The sequence below is a fragment of the Pinus tabuliformis genome, chromosome 5_1 (genome assembly GCF_031772625.1).
Source record: "Pinus tabuliformis cultivar Carrire ecotype Pingquan chromosome 5_1, CPIR1, whole genome shotgun sequence".
Lineage (NCBI taxonomy): Eukaryota > Viridiplantae > Streptophyta > Pinopsida > Pinales > Pinaceae > Pinus > Pinus tabuliformis.
This window is the reverse complement of record NC_142305.1, coordinates 348,912,866-348,939,146: the sequence shown is the minus strand read 5'-3', so window position 1 is coordinate 348,939,146 and position 26,281 is coordinate 348,912,866. Positions and strand designations below refer to the sequence as shown.

The 26,281-nt window shown below is 34.1% G+C and overlaps 1 protein-coding gene and 1 pseudogene across 2 annotated transcripts in view; both read right to left on the bottom strand.

The window, feature by feature from the left end:
- Positions 1 to 258: 258 nt before the first annotated feature.
- LOC149164892 (xyloglucan endotransglucosylase protein 7-like) overlaps positions 259 to 26,281 on the bottom strand; it is a 104,950-nt gene continuing 78,927 nt past the window's right edge. The window contains exons 1-4 of one of the 2 annotated variants that reach the window (XM_089432191.1): positions 1,470 to 1,749; positions 1,238 to 1,338; positions 894 to 1,087; positions 259 to 774 (exon numbers count right to left, since the gene is read on the bottom strand). In XM_089432191.1, coding sequence (XP_089288317.1) covers positions 384 to 774; positions 894 to 1,087; positions 1,238 to 1,338; positions 1,470 to 1,650 — 867 coding nt within the window. In that variant the 5' untranslated portion in view covers positions 1,651 to 1,749 and the 3' untranslated portion in view covers positions 259 to 383. Of the gene's footprint in view, positions 775 to 893; positions 1,088 to 1,237; positions 1,339 to 1,469; positions 1,750 to 26,281 lie in introns of those variants that run through there. The other variant, XM_089432192.1, reaches the window with a different exon arrangement.
- On the bottom strand, positions 14,927 to 20,193 carry LOC149164893 (beta-glucosidase 12-like; annotated as a pseudogene).

Genomic DNA, 26,281 nt, shown 5'->3' with positions numbered 1-26,281 from the left:
ACGTAATACAAAAGTTGTGTTTGACGTCAAAGCGCATCGATAGGTTAAATGTGTTTAAATTGTAAAAAAAAACATCAATGAACGAAGGGAAAAGCGACCGGTACACGGCAAATTCATAAATTATATACCATGCTCCCAAAACATTGGAAAGCAAAATAAGCATTTAATTTTTAGTTGGTCGAGGCCAAAACCAAATAAGCTGTATGTGCATATATTTGAGATCTGATCTAGAAAAAAAATCGAATAGAAGGAAGGTGATGAGGAAAAAACTATATTTTATTTAGGCGTCAACGGGTTTTATTTTAACGTAATAGGATTTTAATGGAATAGAAGAAGAATACAACATCAATGGCATATATTGAGATTTGTACTGCACTTATATTTTACTGTGGTTGTTGTGAGCACTCGGCTGGAAGTTGATAATTGAATCTCGCATAATCTTTGCAGTAATCGTATATGAGATAATTACTGCGAACCCACTGTAGTTGTCCTTGCTGTGCATAGTTCAAGCTGTTCTGATTCCACCAGTTAGTGGCCCAACACCGCGAGGTGCTGCCATTTCCATTCCATTCACAAACGTCAGTGTTGAAATTCATATAGGAAGCCACAAAGGGTGAGTAAGACCAATCTATTTTCACCCGTCCCCCTTGAGTTGCCCACTGATCTCCGTTCCATATGCTCGAGAACACTCTCATTGCCTGCTCATTCGGATATGGCACGCCTATGTTTTCGTTGTTTGCAAATACTCTGATTGGCAAACCATCAACGAAAATCCTGAAATATAGTTCATAAATATATATCAGTCACTACTAAAATGTAAAATACGATTGAATAGAAAAAAACGAATGAATTGAACGTTGAAACCAAGAGGGGAAAGGATAGTGATAGTTTACGCAATTTGCTGGGGGTTCCAGAGAATGGAGTAATTGTGGAAATCTGAAGTTGGATCGAACCATAAATAGAACTGCTGCTCTTTATTGGCTGAGCCATTGACATAAATGTTTGTGTGCAGAATGTAGGGCTGCCCAGAAACATTTCCTAAAAACTCCATATCAATTTCGTCGTGCCCCTCACCTGTAGAAGATAACTACACCACCCAAGTTCATGTATTTAAATATTTTGAATACCCATAAATGAAACAAAATGAAGGCTGATCTAAATGTTACCCTTAGAAGTTTCTTTGTTCTTGAAATGCACAAGACAAATTAAATTATCTCCACAGAAACATGATTCTCACATAGTATGTCGTAACAGTACCAGCGGAATTTCCGGGCACCAGTTTCATGGAGATATCAACGCTTCCAAACAAAAATTCCTTATACGATTGAAATCCCGAACCTATTTAAATCCAATATCCATTATCATATTTTTGTTTTATATCATAAAGCCGCTAATCTATATTTGCAGAGACAAAACCTACACAGTTGTATATAAATAAGTAAATCTGTGAATATGATTAAACGTAATACCAGAACAATTGGTAAGAGAAAGCTGCAATCCCTGGCCATTGTTCAATACCCAAGCGTTGTTTTCGCCCCATGTTACATCAATATCACTGTAGACGTCTGCATAAACTGTGGGAGATATAGCTGTGCAGATAATGGCAATCAAAAGGAAATCGACATAAGTTAAAGCCCTATAATCCTCCATAGATGCAAACGATATCGATCAAATTTAGCAGATAATGGTGAAGGGTCCAATCGAATCCCTGGTCTGCTTAGAATAGAATCGATGTACGCGGAGCAGGGATTGAATCTGGTTATTCGAAGGGCATCACGAGGCTTTAAATGCTGCTTCAACTCATATTCACTGCCGTGTGGGGCAGGGACCCAAGAAACGTCCACTTAATTGCGGATTTCCAATACACCCAGCCAGTTGGATGTGGAGTTGTCACGCGGTTTAGCCGTGTTTGGGACTCTTGAATGATATTCCCGATGGATGGATGTCGATGTAACATGAACACGGAACGGTGGTTAAAGGCAGTGACCATCCAACTGGAAGCCACCAAAGTGTGAGCACTGTTCAATTTCAACATTGTCAACACAAATATCTTCTCCTGGAAAGCGATCCATGATTTCCTCTAGAAATTTGGTGTCATCCAGCATAGCTCTGTCGATAGTCACGCGCCATCCTCACGTTCTATGATACTCGTTGGTATTTTCATAGTTGAGTTGATATTGTATGTTTACACGTACCGATAGGTCTGGGAATTGAACCAATATATACGTTTGGGATGGTTGAAGTTTTGGAAAATGTTATTATATAACAACAAACAAATATACCACTTACAAACATATATATATTTTTGTTTTTAATTATAAACATACCCTGTCGAAACACACATTATTAATGAGGATAAATACACTACAGCACTGTTTTTTTTTTGAGAGAAAGATGGATTCGAGTAACGAAGGTAAGGTGCACTGAATTTTTTTGAGCGAAAAAGCTGGATTCGAGTGGCGAAGGTAAGGTAATAAGCAATGCTCAATGGCGTGTGAATTTGGGACATAATAAAAATTACTCCCGAATATCCAAGTGATTATAAGTAAACATTTTTAAATTATGAATTTTATCGCTGATTTTCATTTTGCATGTTTAATGAGGAGAACAGTTTGGCAACGGTAACTTTAAATATTTATAACCAATCATCTAAATAAATATTTTTTAAGAATAGAAAATTAAACCATATTTAAATTGTAGATGTGTATTTGGGAATAATTATATGATGATTTTTTTAATCAATGTTTTGAATCAATTATTGTGGTTCATCTTCATAACGAGGTCCATATTTAAAGTATCAATTTTATTCTTACTTTTGATTTTGTCATCTTTGTGGAAGGACCTATTAAAATTAACAATAATAAATTTTAAATATTTATAACTAATAAAGTAAATGAATATTTTTATAAAGTAGAAAAATAAACTATATTTGCCAAAGGCTTCTTATTTTAAGCAAAATCTTGATAAGGATTTGTGGACTTTTTTATTTAATTTTTTAATTGACCGCATAGATTTATTCTCAAGGGAATATGCTCACAATATGCTTAGTCTTAAGGCTCGTCAGTTGTAGTTGTTGTAGCGTGTTACACATATTGTTAGGTTGCATTGGCTTCTAATAAATTTAAAAAATTAGATTTGTGCCATGTGGCTCCTTGCCTATCAATTTCTTAGGGATTTGAGGTTATTCCAATTCTTATAAGTTCATATTTTAATTAGATGGAGAAATTAACATATAAGCGAATTTTATTTAGGAGAATGATCAATTTTATAATGTGTAGTCTAACGAGTTGCCCTGAAAATTATAAAAATTCTGGTTATATTTAGAGAAAATCCGGCAAAGATTTTTGTAAATGCAAGTTATAGTTGTTAAACTTCAAAAATTTTAGTGTTCTAGACGTTTTTGATGGTGCTGAATCCATTTCCACCATCAAAAACATGATTCAAACATTGTCTCTACAAGATTTTTTGAATTTTTTTTGCCCGGATTCCGACCACTTTTGGCCGGGCAATTCCTCAGCCTGGTTAGACGACTCCATTTTATAATAACATGTGTAATTCATTTTTTTGTCAAACTAAATTAGATTTGTGCCACATGGCTACCCGCCAAACAATTTTCTAGGGATTTGAGGTTATTCTAACTCTAATAATTTCATATTCCAATTAGATGGGGAAATTAATATATAAGCAAATTTCATTTATCAAAATATTTCATTTTACAATAAGATGAGTAACTTTTTTTTTTTCTTCTCAAGTCAAAGTTGACCCATAACTTTTATAAAACCTTCTACTATATCAACTACATTAATATTTTTAATGTATTTGTACTAGTAATTATAAGTAATCTTCTATTTTGACAACTTTACTCTATATTGATGATTGAATAACTCTAAATTTTAAATATTTATAACAAATAATGTATATAAATATTTTTATAAAATCAAAAAGTATAAATAACTTTCCAAAATTAATTTTTAATTAAGAAATTATAAATGTTTTCAGTTATGTTTTTAGTTTTCGTTATATTAATTTCATCATTTAAAACGTAATTTAGACACTCTCATGGCATCTAAAAGTTTAGTCTATGGACAGTGAATTACATTTTTTTTTTAATTGAAGTAAAAAACTATGAGATAAAAATTCAAGTGTTTACATTTAAGGAAAAGGATAAATAAACATTTTTTTTTAACCATAACGGTAAGACCCCTTGTCACTTCCTCAATGCATAGTTATATCACCCAATAGTCTCGCAGTTGTTATTTTTTCGCATACAAAGCCCAAGAATTACATGAACTTTACGGGAAAATGTTCTTAATACATCGTTATAATTTGTTATAGTTTATATGTTATTGTAATATGAGTGTGCGAGCTACATAGTCTTCTAGAAGCTCTTAGTTTCATCTAGTAGTTCCTATTCTCAGAGAATTTCATAAATTCTCTCCAAGTCTCTCAATATTATTATGTTTAGTATGTAGTTTTTAGGAGATTGTCTCCATAAATTTTGAAGTCATGTCTCTATTATTATGAATTCATTTTTCTTTATGTATAATTATATAAACTGATTATTATGTTTAATTTATTAGATTAATCATTACAATAAATTTGATAAGATAAACTAAATTTATATTATGATGGTTAATTTTTTTATAATCTAGATGATTTAATTACTGAGTTTTTGTTTATATAAAAAATAGATAAAAATTTGTATGAAATAGAGAATAACAAATACAATCACACAATATCCCCAATAAACACAACTATTTGCTCTAGGAAATCCTTACAAGAGAAAACCTAGCTAGACGCTATTTTATCGCTTTTCTTTTTGGAATGGAAAAATGCAAGCACAAATGAGAAGACACTCTCTAAGAAGCTACGTGATACATGTAGCTTGTTAGGATACTACAAAACACTAACTTCTTTTCTTGTGCTCTCTCACTCCCAAACCTAGTTGTTTCGATATACCATGGAGCAAGATACAATAAAATAAAATGGAGCCACCTATGCCTCCTCATGGACTGATTTTAACATAGCTTGATAGTTAATTAGGGGTTAGGCTTACTTCAACTCTCAATCAAAGTTGCAACGTTAACCCGTTTAGAGTCTTCTTCATAGCCCACATGTGGTCGGTCTATTTTTTATAAGTAACGGGGCTTGACATGGCATCCATTTGTACCATGGTTGTCAAAATGCTATGTTAACTTGTAGAAGGAATTAATTTTAATATGAATTCCAATTGATGAAATTGTTGTACTATTGGAAATGTCTCTTAGTGTAGAATAATGTCATGAGGTCCAATGATAAAGCATGGGAGATTCAACCCCAAAAATATTATTTGATGTGTCAAAATCCCTTTAGGAGGTTTTGGACTAATTCTCCAAACTTGGATCTACTAGTAAAAGTTGCCCTACAAGTTGATTCCTCCAAATTCTCAAGCATAAAAGCATTAAGATATGTGAAAGTACTATAATGATACAAGATGAAACATACCTCCCCATTTTGGGAGGATTTTTGATCCCAATTTCTTTTTACTAACTGAGGCAAGTGAATTTCTCCTTTGCCTTCTTATTGGAGTACCATCTTTATTTTCCTCAAACTTAGTCTTTTAACCCAATCTACCAAATGCCATATTTTCCATGTCTTATAGTTCTAGAACTCTTTTGCAAAACTATGTCCTATGCCAACTCTTCCTAAGAATGCAGAGCTAAGTCATCTACGGAAGGTAGCGCCTACTCTTCTTTATTATATAACATTGGAGGTCATAGAGTTTGAGATTTTATGTATTCACTACTAAGTGAATTTTCATGTATGGGGTTATATGGAGTTTGTAAGCATTGTCGCCCACATTTTCTAGTATCTCGAAAGGATCATATCACAGAGACTTGATAGTTATACTAGGTCCCTATATTCTTTCCTTCTTCAATTGTAACCATATTATTCCTCTCTCTCTGGATGAATTCTCTATTCTACGTTGAATATGCCTAGCCTTGTTTTTTTCTAGTGACTTCTTCAACATCTCATATACTTCCAAATTCATCTTCATAATGTTCTCAACATTTTTTTCTACTCTTAATGCATCCCTCGTGAGATATTTTTTTCACTCCCATTTGTTTTCCATACATGACATCCAATGGAGAATATGAAAAATATCCAAAACAAGTTTCAAATGGGAAATTACAAGTGGAAGTATGGATTTATCTATCATAAGAGTGTTGTATATCAAGTGTGAGATGTGATTCTCCCAAAAATCAATGTAAACTATTATACAATCCAAATAAGCAATAACAAATGAATGTATATAAGGATTGAATACATAATTAATTAGTTTCATGAACGTAGATGGTGCATAGAATAGATGAAAAGGCATGACTAACAACTCCTACAAACCTTGTCTAGTTTTCAAGGTAGTCTTCCAAGTGTCTTATTTTTTGTGTTATAAATGTATTTTCCACCTCATAGTAGTAAAAATGACCCAAGTTCAACCTACCTCAGTTGTTGGCTACAACGCATCCCCTTTCGCCTTTTCTTTTACTTGGGTGGGATTTATTCGATGTTGAAAGGGCGTAATTACGTAATTGAGTTATTTATCATATTTATTTTGTCAAAATTTTATAATTATGATATAATAATAATTTCATAATTATGATATAATAATAATTTCATAAATGAGACAATTAAGAAAAAACTCGTAATTAAGAAAAAGGTTTCTAGAGTTTGTCATCCCCAAGGAGATCAAATTGACCCACTTGTGTATGAATTGGCTAGGGGTGCATTATTGTAGAAGTGCCCTAACATCTCAAGCCCCTAGGTGTCTACATATATTCTCTCAAAAGATAGAATGAACCTATATAATATCACCAAGAGGAAAGGAGGAAAGTTCTAGGGTCCATATTATAGTGTGGGAGCTCTGCTACATTGGGAGAAGGAACCCAAGTTGCAAGTTGGAGGAGTTGAGCTTATTGCTTGGGTATATTATCTTGTGTATTTTTTGTTCATGATTAATAAATTATTGTTTCCTTCCCATACCTGTGATATGATAATGTTCTTTTCTTGTACATGTTATTTTTAGGTTGACAAGCCCTCTGTGGAAGGCTATTGTGTGGTTGGTTTTTGGCATATGTGTGTAAGGTCATACTTTATGGTAGTTGGGAGTGGGATCTCCAAATAAGAGCGAGTATATCTTTTCATTATGACCAAAATACTTCACCGATCTATAAGGGCACCTCATACCAACCTTCAAACTCTTTCCTTATAGTACCATGTAATAGTGTGGAAGGTGCTTGTTTGTATAGGAATAAACTATGGCTAGATCTATTGATTTCTCTTCACCATTACAGACACCACTCTAGGTAGACCCTTGACCAATCTAGTAGGTCAAAATTATCCTACTAGCTCATGTGAAATTCTCCTATAATAAAAATCGCAACCACGCTAGGGAGTTAGCCCTAGTTTTGTTAAGATCTCTTCTTGTATATAATTTCTTGGTCTTTTGCTGATTTTTACTATTTCTCTGTTGCTATAGGGCCCCATCTATATTTCCATTAGTCTCATTTGCTTCAGATCCAGATAGATCTTAAATTTCAATATTTCTTTATATTTTTATTAAAAAAATGAGAGAATATCATATTTGGTTTCAAATTGAATTATGTACTTTTCTGTACAAAATTTGTGTCAAGACACGAGGTAACTCCATCAATTGAATTGTCTTTTTCATTAAGATGGAACATGAATATATACATTGAGAGGGAGACTATTGGGTTTCATCTCCCAATGTCTCTCAGACTTCCAATTCTCTTTATTTTCCTATTTACAATATTTACATGGATTTACCTAATCCCAAAAATTAGGTGTCAAACTCCCCCCCCCCCCCTTAATATGATGGGATGTTGGTAAGTCCAAGCATCATTCTAAATATGTCAAAATTTTATCTTCCAAGCGCTTTAGTGAAGATTTCTGTGATCTACTCATTTGTGGAAAAATGACATAGGCGGATTGCCTTGACCTCAACATGATGTCCAATCAGATGGTATTTTATATTGATGTGTTTTGTTTGATCATGGAACTTTGGGATCTTAGCCAACTTTATTGCAGAAGTGTTGTCGATAAAGAGAGGAGTTGAATGCATGTGTTTCTCCTGCAAATATTCCAAAATTTTCCTGAGCTACGCAATTTCCTTTGTTGCTTTAGTTGTTGCCACCTATTCTGCTTCAGTTATGGAATATGTTGGAATTGTTTATTTGCATAACCTCTAGGAGACAAATTTTAATCCGAGACTCATAACATAACTTGAAGTAGATACCTGAGTTGCTTTATCTACATCGAAGTCTGAATTAGAGTATCCAATCAAGCTGAAGTTGCCCACTTGTGTATACTTAAGTTCAAAGTCTTGAGTTCCCTTCAAGCACTTTAGAACTCTTTTTATAGCAGGCCAATGACCCTCACAAGGGTTTTTCATAAACTAGGAGAGGATTCCAATAACAAATGAAATGTACAGTGTGGTAGTAGTTAGGTAGTTGAGACTTCCTACGAGTTTCCTATACTTCGTTGCATCCTCAAATTTTTTTCCTTTAGTCGATGTGAGCTTGAAGTTCTGTCCCATTGGAGTAGTCAAAGGATTGCACTTAATCATGCTAAACTTGTTCAAGAGATCTCCAATGTACTTCTTCTGAGAGAGAAATATAAACTTTGGATGTTGAGCTACTTCAATACCAAGATAGTAGTGAACATAGCACATATCTACCATTTCAAAACCTTTCCACAATTCCTTCTTTATGGATGCAATGTAGCTCTCATTGTTCCCTGTCATCAGAATATCATCTACATACAGCACAAGATATACAATGTTTTTGCCAAATTTCTTGACAAACAAAGTTGCATCATCAAGATCATAGTTTTTAAAGTTGAGTTTCAGAAGATGGTCGGTTAATTTCTCGTACCAGGCTCGTGGTGTTCGCTTGAGGCCATACAAGGATTTTACAAGTTTCCATACTTTATGTTCTCATGATCTAGGTGGATATTGGTGGCCACCCGCCTATTTCACTTGGAACCCTACCATTGTTTTACAGTTTTTCAGTTTCCTTAATTGTAACATAGTTTATTATTTTTGGCATTTTTTCGAGTCCTAAACTTCCGGAGCCATTTTGAGGCCCTAAATGACGCATTTTTGGAAAACGGGAAAATGTAAAACAATGATTGATGTTTATAGTCCTTGGATAGATATTCCTAATGAGGTATTTTGTATGTCAAACAAAGATCGTATGCGAAAGTTACGACCACGAGGAGTTGATGTACCAATTTACCCCAATAGAGCCCACAATTTTGGTGCTTCATCTCGTAGGGTTAGGTTCTTGGATGTTTAGGATTTTCCATTGTTTCTCAATAATAAATAGGACTTCGAGCCTCATTGTAACAAAGTTTATAAGTATGTAGCCGCAACATCTCTTCTAAGAGATAATATACCATCACGTGAGCTAGTTTATTTCAATGGTCAATAATCATGGTTCAAAATCACATTGTGACAACCATGGTAGACCATGGTCCAATGTCTTCTTGTGACAATGATTGTTTCAATATGAAAATCATCCATGGTCAACCATGGTCCAATGTCTAATTGTCTCAATATGAAAAGCAACCTTGGTCAACCATGGTGCAACGTTGCATTGTATGAAAATCAACCTTCAACCATGGTGCAGCGTTGCATTGTCCCAATATGAAAATCAACCTTGGTGAACCATAAATAGAACTGCTGCTCTTTATTGGCTAAGCGATTCACATAGATATTTGTGTGCAGAATGTAGGGCTCCCCAGAAACATTTCCTAGGAACTCCGTATCAATTTCGTCGTTCCCCTCACCTGTAGAAGATAGCTACACCTCCCAAGTGCATGTATTTTAATATTTTGAATATCGATAAACAAACAAAATAAAAGCTGATCCAAATGTCACTACTACATGTAGGGGGGTTCCAAGACAATATTTAAGACAATATTTGAGTCAATTGTCTTAACTTAAGACAAAAAGAAACTTGTGTATTGTCTTAAATATTGTCTCTAAGTGGGTGTCTCAAAATATAATGTCTCAAAAATTTGTCTCCATGAAGACAATATAGAACACATATTATCATTGTCTCTATAAAGACAAGAATTATTGTCTATTAAGAGACAATTTCATTTATCTCTCTAGAGACAACTTCAATTCCATCTCTTTAGAGACAATTACATTTTTGTCTTTTTAGAGACAATAGCTGAGATTAAAAACATATTGTCTCTATAGAGACAATATGTTCATAATTCAAACTATTGTCTGTCTAGAGACAATATAAAAAAATTATTTAAAAAAATAAATGTCCATAATTCAAACTATTGTCTCTCTAGAGACAATATAAAAAATTATTTAAAAAAAAATTAAATGTCCATAATTCAAACTATTGTCTCTCTAGAGACAATATAAAAAATTATTTAAAAAAATAAATAAAATCATTTTGAATGTTCTTTCAAAGTAGTTTCACATTCAAAGTTCACAAATAGTACTCGTGTATGAGAGAAACCACCACAGAAATTCATGTCTGATAGAAACCAGTGCATATGGGTTATTAATATTACCTCTGTTTAGCAAGATGGGATTCAATCCATTACTAAATTTACGCCCAAGTTTTACTTTGTGTTCCAACAAAACCTGGCACCCCTATAAATCTGTAGGTTTACTCTGCCAATTAAATAATAACAAGCTGTGTGTGTGGAGCGCTCAATCCAGCATTCACATTTCCACACTAGTAATTACTGACATCACAATGCAGCATTCCATGCCTAATGCGGTTTTCTTCCAACAGTGGTTTTCTTCCAACAGACATGAAGACAAGCAACACTTCAGAAAATATTGCTTGAGCATTAAACATGTCAAACCAACAACAGATAAAATGTGATGCTTAAGCAATAAAACAACATAGAACTATTTCCTTCAAAGCCAAAGTTACCCAACATTGGCATGAATATAGGTGTTAAATATATAAAAGTGAGGACTGACAATTGATGTCAGAAAACTCCTATAAAATCTAAATCACGCCAGCATTAATACACAGAAGAAAATGCTTTCCTCCAAGACCACATGAGCTTAACATGGCCACCCATATATAAATGCAATGTCCAGCCAACATATTTAATTACTGTCAACTTTTCAACAATGTGCCATCTGATAAAGCTTTAATATCTACTTCAAATGGGAGTCAGAAGTTTGGATTTAAGATGCTACCTTAGATTTGATAAGCGTTCCATCTCCCAGTTTTACTATAGTTAAAGAAGAATCTGTAGGATGTTGAATGGAAATGACTTTAGATTTAGACAATGCGAATCTTTATGCAGAAATCAATAGAGAGCCCAATTAATGAAATGGTGATACCTTTATGTGTTCAACATACAACATACCCACAAGAATACCCAGGCAGGCTTGATAGCCACAGTTATCAACTATGTAAACCAATTTTAGAGTTAAAATAAATCCTCAGACATAGCTATAATTTTCAAAGAAAGTTTTAACAAGCCATAATATATTACAAGAAATAATCATCACAACTAGCATTTCCCCCAACAGTACACAATGAAAGGCACTTGAGCATTCTTGAAATATTTGAAGAGTACAAAAGTTCTTGTGCAAAATGTGCAAGAGTATATAACAGAAAAAACTATCTTAGCATATAAAAATAGCTCTGTAATGGAGTTGAACTAAGATAGCTTAGCCAACTCCACCAATGAAAACATCTGCACAGTACCCAAATCACATATAGAGAGATGCGATAATGCTATTCTAAGCCCCAAATACAAATCAAAATTAAATGTTGGAACTCAAGAGCAAACTCCAATGATACAAAACTAATTGAATCCGCCAATCCCTAAATATGCAAAAGAATCTTAACAAAGCTATTCAAAAGCATCATTATCATCATCTGGAAGGGGTTGGGTTGCAGCTACTACAAGTTCTACCTCGTACCTGACAAAATAAAAGATTGTAAGGCAAAGCTTCAATCTTTTAGAAATGGAACAAATTATTTCAATAAAAGTTAACAAAAAATAATAAGAAAATAACATTCTACTTACTGTTGTTGGGTTGCAAGGTCTATCTGAACCTCAGGAGGAGTAAGAGCAGGTGACTCCACAAAATGAATGATTGGATCCCTATAAAAATAACCCATTATATAATCAATGCAAATTTTTTAATATAACATTCATATTAGGGAGCATCAGAAACTAGATTAAAGGCTCACTCTGAGAGCTTCCGTGCCAAGTACAGGAATGGCTTCTCAAAGTTGTAGTTACTTTTTGCAATATCTCATAGTACTGAAGATTCTTCTTTCTATGAAAAGTAACTTGCTTAGCTTTCACTTGCCTATTCTTCACATCAACCTTGTTTCCACAAAGAACAATAGGAATGTTCTCACACACCCTGAAATTCACAAAGACATTTAGCTAATTGGTTCACGCAGTTGTGCCACCACACAATTAAGGAACCTTAATTTCTACTTAGAGATCCAACCCCTCTGCAAAAGAGATACCTGCAAAGATCTCTGTGCCACGTTGGGACATTCTTGTAAGTCAATCGTGCAGTAACATCAATCATGATAACTTCACATTGCCCATGAATACTGCAACAAACAAAATCCAAATTAGTAAATAAGAAGGAAATAAATAAATAGAAGTGGAAAAACACGGAACCCTCGCCAATTCAATCAGGAAAATGCCAACAGAAACAAGAAAAGCAAACCAGTATTGATCAAAACAACCAATAACAGAGTCTGTCTATAAATTCAAAATTAAAATAAATTAAATTCAAATAAATATAAGTGGAAAAATATAGAACCCTCGCCAATTCAACTAGGAAAATGCCAACAGAAGCAGGAAAAGAAAACCAGTATTGATCAAAACAACCAATAACACAGTCTGTCTATAAATTCAAAATTAAATTAAACTAAAATTCAAAATAAATAGACATAAACGAGTAAAATAGAGTGCTGATAAAAAGGAACCAAAAAATGGCTCATAGTTGCTCCATTGTCATTGATATTGAGGTTAAAAGGTGTTGCTACTAAGCCCACACTACATACATATCAACATGGGAAAACAAAATTGATAAGTCAAAAGTTATCTTGGGATCGATCCAAGTTTAAATCCATGTAGGAACTTTTTAAACAAAAAGTTGAAAAGGCACCCAAAAAGCTCAAATGTACAGTGCTCCAATCAACAGGTGTCTACTACACCTACAGAGGATGACAAAAAAAACTACTTTCGTAAAGTCCCAAGAGACATAATTTCAAGTGAAAATCCAAATCAGTTTGGCAAAATATAGAAATGGGAAAATAATCAAACTAATTATTGACGTACCTTAACCACATTTTGTCATTAAACCTTTCGTGACTGAGCTATAAAGTTGGGTCAGCATTTCATCCTTGGATTTCTCAACTTGACAAAGCACCACAACCTACAAATCATGAAATCATCAATTCAAGTATCATGGACTGAATAAACACTGAGATTTTGTACGGTTGCATTGTGTGCTCATCCACATGGATGTCTTACTTTGGGAAGATTTGCAGCAATACTATTCAGAACAACTTCCACATAACCACGAACTTCTTGAGCCATCATTCTGAGCTCCTCCTCTGGATCTACAGGCCTTCTTACTATGGTTTCCTGGATTATAAACAAGAAAATCAAACTAAGGTTGAATATTAAGTTGGGAAATATTTTTTCTATTCTCATCGTTGTATATGGTCATCGTCTCCTAGGCTAAAATGTGTATTGATTCTTAAATTATTTAGTAGAAAACAATTCGATTATGTATATGTGCAACTTACGATGGAACTTTATGTGCTTCATTGCCTATATGCAAGTGTTTTAATACAAGCTATAGTTGTTCACGATTATACTTTGGGTTACATAAAGTAGCCTTGGCCTCTGGCCAGCTAAATATTGCCTACCCTCTATCTTATATCTATTTAAGTTTTAACAGTGGAAATAGTTTGTCTTGAAGATCGAAGAAAACACAAAGGATGTTAGTCCTCGCTGAAAGCAAAGACTAACAATCTATTTTCATTTTCTGCTAAATAGTTCTCTACCAAAGAAACCAAATTTTTTGGTTACCTGTAATTATTCATAAGTTGAACAATTGTCCAGTAGCACAATGCCTACTTATCTGTAATACAATTGTCTAGCAGAAAATAATGTGACTAGCATGCATTTGAATGCAGTTTACTATTTTTTTAACCTTAAACAGACTTGTGAGTACTCGATAGTAAATCAAGACAATTCCATATAGCATAATGTAATTCAATTAATGAAGGCTTCTCACCAGATCATACCATAATTATGTTAGTGGTTATACTAGCAATTGTCCCAAAAGGTACAAAGAGAGGCCGATAGGATTATTAAATTGGAATTGTTGAATTTTTCTAGAAGAGTTAATTGGTTTGTGGAAAACCTTGTTTTCTTGGACTGGATCATTGTGCAATTACTTTTCTTTAGATGTTTTGTTTATATCTATATTACAAAGAACACATTGAATGTCTTATTTCATTTTAGAATAAGTTAATTACCCAAAATCAAGAGGTTAAGTTAATTACCCAAAATTAAGAAACCTCTATAGATGGCCAAGCATATATGAAGAATGCATCTCATTCATATGAAATACCAAATCCATCTTTCCTTTTCTCTGAGTAAAATTTCAAAAGCATGAACACATGCAATTTCATATGCACAATAAACCCAACTTCTGAAATTTCAATGCTTGGATGCATCCGATTCATATGCTACAGTAAACCCATATTTTCCTTAAATTTCAATCCATAAACATGTCCTTTTTAACCAGTTATAAATTTGGTCTGAACATTTTTCTAGACTCTCCCTGGTTGAATCACTAAGCTCAATGGCGTATGACACGAGGTTTTGATCATTCCAACAAGAACCTTTTATACCAATGTGCAGATGCTTTAGGGTATCTCTTCAAACCATCTTTATAATCAATATAAATAAAACCAAATCGAGATGTATAACGAAATCCCCATTCAAAGTTATCCATAAGTGACCAAGAAAAGAATCCACAGAAATTTGCACCTTCCCTACAAAACATGATATTATAGCTTTTGGATTTTCCCTTCTCTGCTTTGGAAAAAGCAATAATTAAAACTGCACTTGTATCCAATAGCACACCATAGGTACTGTGCACTATAAAGATTTATACTCGTATGCGCTTTTTCTGTATAAATATTTATACTCATCTGCTCTTCTGTGTCCGATTACAGTATATAAAATAATGGAATGAAATAGATTATGAATGTTACAGTGCTTCTTGAGTACCTTATAGCTTGAAGTATGTAGTGCAGATGCTCTAAACAGTAATTTATATGCCATGTATCATTCAGTGCTTCATCAAGCGATGGTTCAGAGTTTTCCATAGAGAATTCATTCACTCCTGCAACCAAATTTTAGCGTTATGTCTCCATCTATTGAAACCAAAATGAAATGAAAATCGGTAATGTGATTTACTTACCATTTTCTGTTATAACTATAGGTGGATTGTTATACCATTGCTTTATGTAGATTAGCAAATCCCTTAGCCCTGGTGCATACACATAAATCCAAAAGGATGCCTATGCAAATGTTATAGATATATATTAGCATCTGTGGCTTTAGCTTTTAAATTAAACTACATAATTTGAGCTCAATTTTAAGCTTGAATATCAATATTTGTGTGTAAGTTTTGTTCTAAATATTTTAGCATACCTTGACTCCTATTGGCACCCCACTGTGCTCTGCTATAGAAGTGAAGTCAAATGAAAATCAAATGTTAGTAAGTAGCAAGAACTTCCTGGATATACTACTGGATTTGATCCTTAGTTTGTTACATGTGAACAGAATGATAGTAAATGACGAGGCCTTACAGATGAAATTGGCTCCACTGTCCCTGTTCCATCTAGAGTTCGCCTTGGTTGGGTCTAAATAATTAATTTCGTACTGACTTGTATAATAATTCATTCCGAGGAAGTCGAAGGATCCTTTTAACTGTTCAGATTCTTGCTCAGTGAAATTTAACGAATGATCACCGAGCCTATCTCTCATCGTAAATGGGTAGTCCCCTAACGTTACTGGATCGATAAACCTGCCATACAAAAAGTCATAGTGGAACAGAGTACTGTAGGAAAATAAGCAAATATGATGATAGAAAATTTATGCACCTAACAAAAGCCATAAAAGCAACTGACCACAAAAGAATCTTATATTAAATTGTAAGGATCCAAAACCTGAGACAAGTAATGCCATCCAAGCATGAAATCAATCACTCTCTGCACTGAATTTTGGTCATCCTGAGATGACGAATAAGGATAAGTCCAGTTGCAGACTAATGTAAGCCCTATACAACCCTTTTGCTCAACTTGCAAATATTTTCACAACACAAATGTCTCTTTGTGAGTGCAACAAAAACATAGCTAAAACTGAGAAGCTAGTAATGAAAACTTAATGAACTTTTTAAATGCACATTGCACAACCATTTCAAGTATAGTTAGAACACTGCTAAGTAAAAAATACTTACTTAGATTTATACCAACTTTGGAGCTATCCAATGTTGAGAAGGATCAAAAGCCATTTTGTAACTGTTTTAGTTGATAGTGTGAATATCTCAATCTTCCAATAATACAACTTATATGGGGATGCCTAAGGGGCAGGGCTACTTAACAGATGCCAGGCTTATTGGTCTCTGTATGCATTTCTCTTCGAGACCCATTATAGATGTACAATTTTAGTGACAACTAAGATAATGAGAATGCTCAAGTGGCCTAATTATCATCATTCACAACTATCATGTAGGAGGAGGATGATAGGTTTTTATTTCATATATCAAATAAAAATTCTACCATCAAATTGGGAAGATATTACGGAAGGAGTAGGATAAGGGATTTTTGTGAAAACTGGGTAAACATTCCATTTGCATCATGAAATAGCACATATCGAATTCACATGGTAAATCATAATCCCAATATAGTAGCGTTTTTAGAATTGTTGTATTCATATAATCAGAATCTACCATTGCAATAAATTTCAGCATAGATTGGATAGCAAGATTCCAATGAAAACAAATTTGGAAAGAAGCTAATCATTATATTCTTCTAGTTATCCTATTCTATAAAGTTCATGGTGAAATCACAATGTTCTCTTGTTTAAATTGTATTTTTGAATGCAGATATGGATTCAGCACGTTGGAAAACCCCAAGGTTTTCCCAAGGTATATGAATTGTGGGACTTGATAACTTTAAATTACAATTTTCCTAATATTCCAACAGATTTTGAGCAAAATCAACTAGAAAAGCTGTCCAAAACAGGGCCAAAAGGTCGCCCCATTACAATAATGCGATGGGAAATTGTAAAATCATCATCAGTACGCTAAGGTTCGAGTTAATTGGGTATCCTATTGCCTCATAAGTTAGGGCCTAATGGATCCCAGATATAGTAGCCCTTTTATGCAGTAAGCCTGGTAACTGCATCCTCTATTGCATCTCCTACCATGAATGTATGTCAGCCAACTATATATCTGAAGATCAAACCCTAAAACAGAGCACTTCCCATTGCCATAATGTTTATAGCTTAACCACTGTAAATCCATTTGTACATAAATCAACATTTTTATGTGCTCTGGGGTCTTTTGACATAAATCTACATGCTGACCAATTGAAAAAACAATCATGAAAGCTGATGTTAGCTTCAATTCTCTTAGACTTTTGTGTGTAGAATAACTACTCTACCTTGTATTTTCTCCTATATACTTCCACAGCAGCTGCATGTGCGAGAAGCATGTAATGGCCCGTTGCGTACATTTCATCTACATCAGGTCTCTGAAAACCACAGAGGCCAGGAGCAAGAATTCCGACATCATATCCTAGGTTACAATATATAAAAGGTTTGTTGAATGTTATCCACTATTTAACCTGATCACCAAATAATTAGAAACATGCTTCTGCATAGGCAGTGAAATCAGTCCTGCATCATGATATCATTATAACATAAAAAGGAATGATCCGTACAGCATGAATATCAAAGTAAAAAAACTTAAGTTTTTCTAATGGGGAAATCCTAATCATACACTATGTTTGGACTCAGAAATCCTCCATATTCAGCCTCCAGACACTGGGGAGTATCCTAGTGAAACAAAGTGACATACGCTTGGATTCCTGCAATCAGCACCGTTCAGAGAAAGAGATGATCAGAACCTAATAAATAGGCTACATTACATGTGAGATCAATCAAGCTACAGTAAGTGAGAATATTGGATATAACCATTCTGGAGGAGTTCATTGATGAGGTTATTGTAATAGTCTACTCCTTCCTCTTTGATCTCTCCCTTTCCCTCTGCAATAATTTATACACATTTGGTTAATGGACATCATGGATATCAAATTCATCTGTGAGAATTAATAAAATTTGATGTACATTGAGAACTGTGAATGCTTTTGGTGACTAATTTTCTTTGTTGGAGCTTACTTGGAAATATACGAGGCCACGAAATCGAGAATCTGTAGGTATCCACTCCCATATCTTTCATCAGTTTTACCTCTTCTTGCAAGATATATGAAAAATTATATAATGTTTTCTCATTTATTAATGAGATACAAAGAATTTAACCTAATCCCAATATCATTAACAACTACCATATTAGGAGCCCTGGAATTCTAAACCATTTTTTTTTTTACTAGGCCACGGTTAGCTCTTCTATTCGATGGAAGAAAATCAATCCATTTATGGGAGACTTATTAGGATTGTATTAGGATTGTGTGAGGTTCCTGCTGCCAATTGTGTGAGGTTCCAAGTTGCCCAACTGCCCATGAAATAAATTCCATCCTCAACTCCTCCCATGAAATTGAAACCAGTAACTAGTAAACCAGCAAAAAAAACCTGAACCCCAACCTTTACCTCATAGATAACCTTAAATCGTTACCTTAACTTAACTCCCATTTCAAAATTATCTAATACCTTATAATGATGATACTGATCCACTGCTACATCACCATTTCTCCCAGAATATCAAATTACAGAAACTTAAGTTTTGCTAATGGGGAAATCCTAATCATACACTATGTTTGGACTCAGAAATCCTCCATATTCATCCTCGAGAGACTGGGGAGTATCCCAGTGAAACAAAGTGATAGGCGATTGGATTCTTGCCATCAGCACCGTTCAGAGATAGAGATGTTCAGAACCTAATAAGTAGGCTACATTACATGTGAGATCAATCAAGCTACAATAAGTGAGAATATTGGATATAAACATTCTGGAGGAGTTCATTGATGAGATTACTGTAATAGTCTACTTCTTCCTCACTGATCTCTCCTTTTCCCTCTGCAATAATTTATACACATTTGGTGACATCATAGATATCAAATTCATCTGTGAGAATTAATAAAATTTGCTAGACATTAAGAACTGTGAATGCGTTTGGTGATTAATTTTCTCTGTTGGAGCTTACTTGGAAATATATGAGGCCAAAAAATCAAGAATCTGTAGGTATCCACTCCCATATCTTTCATCAGTTTTACATCTTCCTGCAGGATATATGAAAAATTATATAATGTTTTCTCATTTATGAATGAGATAAAAAGAATTTAACCTAATCCCAATATCATTAACAACTACCATATTAGGAGCCCTGGAATTCTAAACCATTTTTTTTACTAGGCCACGGTTAGCTCTTCTATTCGATGGAAGAAGATCAATCCATTTATGGGAGGCTTATTAGCTGATCCACTGCTACATCACCATTGCTTCCACCAAGAATTTTGCCTGCATTGAAAAGTAAACAACACACATCAACATAGATGTCCTGATAATGAGATTCCTCAAACTGTGAACCCAAAGAAGAAAAACAATCTGACCTGGTGTTCGTGAAAATGAGTACCAGATGCTTGGGCCTTTTCCACCTTCATTGGCATCTCCTTCACACTGCATTAATCATAAATGCAGACAACAACGTTACGCGTTGATTTGGCATGGCAGGACCTTTACTCATTGCATTTTCTTGACTGTAATTTAAATACCTTGAGAAGCAGAGAGAATATAGATTGCAACTAAGAATTACCAGTACGTGATAAGTAGAAGTTGCTATCCCAAACATGAAACTTGGAGGAATCAGCTCCTCCTTACTGTGTTATCACCATTAATCTCTTCCATTCTTAGCTTGGATGTATCACCAATTATAATCTTCTGTAATTTCCTGCAATGGATTTACACCATTTATATATCAATGCTCAGGTTTCTGATGCAGCTTAGAGTCACTTTAGGAAGGGTACATGTCCTGGTGTCCATGTGCAAAAGACTAGAAGGTTTGACATCTAACTCCTCACCCATGTTGATAGCAGTTGGTAGTTAGGGAGGGTAAAGCTCACCGTGGGATCAAAATAAGTGGCATTATTACACATTATTATTTTAATTGTTTGGATAGTAAAATGTAAGGAAGAACAACAACAACAACTCGCATGGCAAAAGCAGTAAAAATATCTTCAAGAGTAACATAAAAGAATGGGAAAAAGCAGTAAGGATATTTGGAAAAAGTAGTCACACTTCAAATCAATGGTTGAAAGTGTCTCACTTGATCCAACGAAGGAAGGTAAAAGTGTTGATGATTGTTGATGCATAGGAAGGCCTATCGGCCTAAATATATACAATGTACACTTGAGGAGGAACTTATATTTATGGATATATAACAGTGAACTCAACTCAGCTTGCATTTTATTTGTCTCAAACAACCTATGAAAGGTTTGTTGTAGTATAAACGGTGCATCTTTATCCAATGCTTTAATTGTCTTTGCAGGTTGACATTGTAATGGGCCAAAGGTTAATGACTTTATCTTCCAGCAAGAATTGGCAAGCAAATGAATTTCACCAATGGCTCCAACATAGAACCAAATTTCAGGAATGGTAGACTAGTGCCTTTCTTGTTGGGAATATCCTAAGAATGGTCCCTTCATGTAGGGGATGTCCTAGAGACATCCAATGAGCCATTCCCACAAAACTGGAGATGCATCAAATGATATTTATGGCATTCCTGTTCTCATCCCCATTCCATAGAAAATATGTAAAAAACATAGGAGAACAGGGATGCCTCAAATATCATTTGAGAATCAAAGTCTATAGAAGGATGTCTCTAGAGGGGCTCAGCACTCTGTCATATTGTTACATTCCAAGCATATGTAATTATTTAGCTTCAGCTTCAGAAGGCTTATTGTAGCGTAACTGCCAGGTAATTTGTCAGAATTACACCCAAGTTTTACTACTTCAAATGGGAGTCAGAAGTTTGGATTTAAGATGCTACCTTAGCTTTGATAAGCGTTCCATCTCCCAATTTTACTATAGTTAAAGAAGAATATGTAGACCGTTGAATGGAAACAACTTTAGCATTGAATATGATCGTTCCTAGAGCCAATTCTTTTGCAAGGATATCCAGAAGCATACTCCTTTGCACGCATCAAACCTCATGATTTTTGCTGATAGACAGGAAAATTACTTCGTATTACAAAGCATGCGAAAAAAAGATGACCAAAATAGTTAATGGGATAAAAAGTACATCATGTCACAAATCACAGCACATCTATTTCATGCCCTGCAAAAACTTGTAAACTCAACCACTGAGATAAAATAATGAAATTAAACAGCATTTTAAACTATTAAAAATAGAAGGAACGAAGGCCAAGTACTATGTAATCCACACAGTCCACCAAGTGAAAAGGCTAGTTGGCCTTGAGCTGCATCTGTGGCTCCAGGAATATCAATCACTATCCCAAGTGAGATCACCAATACAAAAACAAAAATTATTATTTATTCAACTTATTGACCATTATCTTAAAACAACTGTAAATAACCTAGTAGAATCCAACATAGTTCCATTTAATCTAACATAAGAATGTACAAATCTATCTAATCCGTAAGAATATAAATTTCATTTAATCTAACCTAAAAATAGTAAAAAGCTATCTAAACCTCGAAAATATCACACCTCAATGCTTAAAAGTCAGTGTTTAAAAAAACTGACAAAAAAATCTCGGTTCAAGAGTTTATCACCTTAGGTAAAAACAACTAAAAAAGTAAAACAAAAAAAATTAACCTCACAAGCTAGAAGAGGCTAATCTTAACTAAACCTAAAACCAAAAACATTTAGACCTAAAATGATTCATCTTAACTTGATGTTATCTTTAAGATGATGAGAACAAAGAAATTACTAAAACAAAAAATATTAACCTAGTAAACTAGAATACATTAATCTTCATCAAACCTATTAAAAAAGCATCTTAATCTCAAAGAATATATCAACTTAAGCAAAAGACAGGAGAAAATAAATAAATAAACCATCTTAACCTAATACACTATGATAGAATTTTCTTAACCATTAAAGTCCACAAAAATCCATGATGTATTAAAGCCATCCATGACGTATTAAAGCCAGATGAAAATTAGAGTAGATCGAACTGAACTACGATCTATCCATCAACCAGTTGCAAACCTCAAAGAGATACCAAATTATAAGAAAAACTATGAATAAACTCCCATTACCAATACCAACCAGCATTATATCCATCTTTATCAATCTATTTTTAAGCTGGGTGCAAAGTTCACTGAGATACCAAATTTAAAGAACTACCATAAATAATAGATCCATTTTCACCAGATCTATTTTGGTTAACCAGAATAAAATAATAACTGTGTTTAAACCTGATATTCAAAAATTTGAATCTATTATTCTCTAGTACCAATTATATGATATTTTGACAAGACAAAAATTGCTATTTTAATGTTTTAAAAGTGAATATATGATCGCTAGGTTTTTGAAAAGACTCAAAATATTTATTAAATAATACTTGATTGTCCAAAGACTATTATTTCAAACTGAATATTTATTAGATAGTGTTTCCCAGGCCAAACAAAAAAGATATCCTAACCTTGAAGATGTATCTATTAAGTTATTAACTCTAGTTGCAGACCTGAATGTTTTAACCTTGAATCTATTAGCTCTTGCTGAAAAGAAACTATTTATTAGATAATATTGATTTTAAATTTGAATCAACAGACTCAATGAGCAAACAAAATATTTCTTAGATAATGTTACAGTCCAGAAGCAAAAAACCTTGAATCTATTAGGGCTGGCCACAGATCTCAATGTTTTACCCTTGAACCTATGAACTCCATGTGCAAAACTGAATATTTATTACATAGTGTTTGACATGCAAAGACATTAAGGTCTTAGCATCCTACTTTACTTTTAATCATTTCTAGTAGCATAGCTTCTGGTGCCTATGTTACTGTTACAATGCTACAACTGTACATTATACAGTTGGGATGACTAGGACAGTGTATTGGGATCTCATCCACATAGCAATTTGACTGCTAAAGTCTACCATACATGTTAGGGAACCTATCTACTTTTTGTACATTGAAGAATCAACCAAATATGAATCTGAATCTACTGAAAACCTAAAAATATGTATCATAAAATTAGGCTAGGGTTTATTGTCCATTATCTGAAACTTCTTCAGAATCTCAATTGCTTACTTACCAGTGTTCGCGGACCAGCACACCTCAACTCAGCCAAACCTCCAGGACCAAGAAATAATACATGTCAACTTCACTTGCCAGTTTCTTATTGCACCATGGGATAGATTTTTTTAAAATAACTGTTAGGACCATGTAATATACATACAACACAAATATAAGCATATCAAATTTATCATAATCAAACAAATAATAAAATTTAGGACCTGCAACGGTCTTAGTGATGCTCATAATATGTAAGTACTCATAAATCCATGAGTATGAAGCACAAGAGGCTACTTTAGCCCAAAAGTGACTTATTCAACTTGCACCCATGGGTATCCCATCCTAACGAAGATATTATATTTGAACCCTAGCTGAAATAAAACCGTGAATCACTCTTCCTGCCACTTGCATCTCTAGCCCTATCAAAATCCACTAAAGCATGTAGCAGCTCAAAGCACTGTGCCAGTGTGCCATTTAAGTACCTCACATACCTCAGACCATGGAGCATATTTGCAGCAACCTTAGCTCAACCATATATTAGCATCCAAGGTGGAAAATAAATTGGTGTCTGAGCCCCACTTGTTTGTGAGACAAGGGATCTAATGCACACAACAATTTGACTGCTAAATTCTACCAGATATGTTAGGGAACCTATATACTTTTTGTATGCTGACGAATCAACCAAATTTGAATCTTAATCTACTGATAAGTTCAAAATATGTATCATAAAAGTAGCCTATGGTTTATTGTCCATTATCTGAAACTTCTTCAGAATCTCAATTGCTTACTTACCCCTATTCGAGGACCACCTCACCTCAACTCAGCCAAATCTCCAAAACCAAGAAATAACACATGAGGTATATGTCCTTCATGTCAAATTTACTTGCTAGTTTCTTCTTGCACATGGGATAGAGTTTTTTTAACTAACTTTTAGGACCAGGTCATCTACATACAACACAAATATAAGCATATAAAATTGATTATAATCAAACAAATAATACAAGTTAGGACCTGCGACAATCTTAGTGATGCTGATACTATGTAAGTACTCATAAAAAAAACAAAGTATCTTCAAAATTTGCTTTGTTGCACACATAATTAGTTTATGTTTGGACCCTCACAACCTAGTGCGCTCCTTAGAAGCTAAAACGATGCATGTTCAAGTTATTAAAATTTAACACATATCAATCTTTTTTGTCCTCTTTTTGGGAGGTGATACATTAATTGTGGGTGTGGAATGCTCATCACATTGAACACCCTCCTCATTATTTCTGTCTCCCATTCGCTGAAATTAAACAACGGTTTCCTGCCAAGGTTCAGGAATGACTATTGGATGATTTTGTGCAACAAGCAAATCATCATGTGCTTGTATCTCCTCCCCATGCTCACTCCCAGATGTTTCACCTGATTCCTATACACAACACACTTTAACTTGTTATAATAACATTAAAACCTCCAATTGATTTATTGCATTATTCATATAATATTATAAACAACTAACCTTCGATCCATAACCAGTAATTATTTTTTCCCCTCGATTTATCATGTGTTGGTGAAGACCTTGGGAACCATGTAATATAGCGTATTTTAGGTCTTCCTCTGAAGCTTCCTTTTGAAACTGGTGAACCTACATTAACAAAGATAATCATATCTATAAGGTAAAATAACTAATAAGATACAATTAACTCAACGTGACCATGGTTACTTTGCCTAACATAGAAAATATAATAGATGGAAATATCACTTACCATACCACCACGAATACTATTATATCCACCAGAGCCTAATTTGTGAGATCCAATTTTTGACACCCTAGCTTGGGTTGCTTTTCTTGTATCTCGTAGGTGTCTCTTAGCTCCTCCTTGTGCAGATGGCATATAGTTTAGATTTCTGAGGACTTTCCTCTTAAACTTGACATCTTTCATAAGTTCATCCCACGTCACTTGGTCTGTGATCCAAGATGGACGTGGATACATCAAGTTTTTTGTCAACTTTGTCCTTAAATTGGACCTCTTTGAGTGCATGTATTTACTTACAATCTGTAAAATAAGTTCCTTATCAAATCCAGGGTTACCAAATGCTATTAATACATCTTTAAATAGTTCCTCTTTTTTGGGATTGGCTTGTTTCCTCCAATCCATTTGGATGGTATTTCCAATTAATTGTTCTGCACGACGAAAAATAAAGTGATAAAATTTCAGCCCTGTTTCATCCTTCAAGACATTTCCTTCTGAAGTGAGCAAGATTGTAACTTCTTGTATTCCTTTTATGGTCACCGATGATATTGTTGTAGTCTTTGGGATTGAGGAAGGTTCCCTTATAGATACATTAGGCACTGTGTCACTTACTTCCTGCATTTACAATGAAATTATGGAACTATTAAGAACCCAACCAAAATATGAAACTATTTTTCATATCTAAAATAATGATCTTAAACATAACAAATGAAATTATAAAAAAAATAAAATAGTTTTACCTGTTGATCTCTTGCAGGAGCTACACTCTCCAACAATGACATTTCCCATAACTGAATTTGTTCAAATATTTCTTGTCTGATTTGAACATTTGTAGGAATATCTGGTAGGAGCCTTAACATTCTTGTTTGTGAGTCTATAAGACTCCTCAAAGAAACTTGTTCTGGTCTTGGTGGGAGAATGTTGACTAGACCCACATTTGATGTAGAAGGCATGTTATGGGGTTTTGGTCTAGGTGTAGATGGCATGACATGACC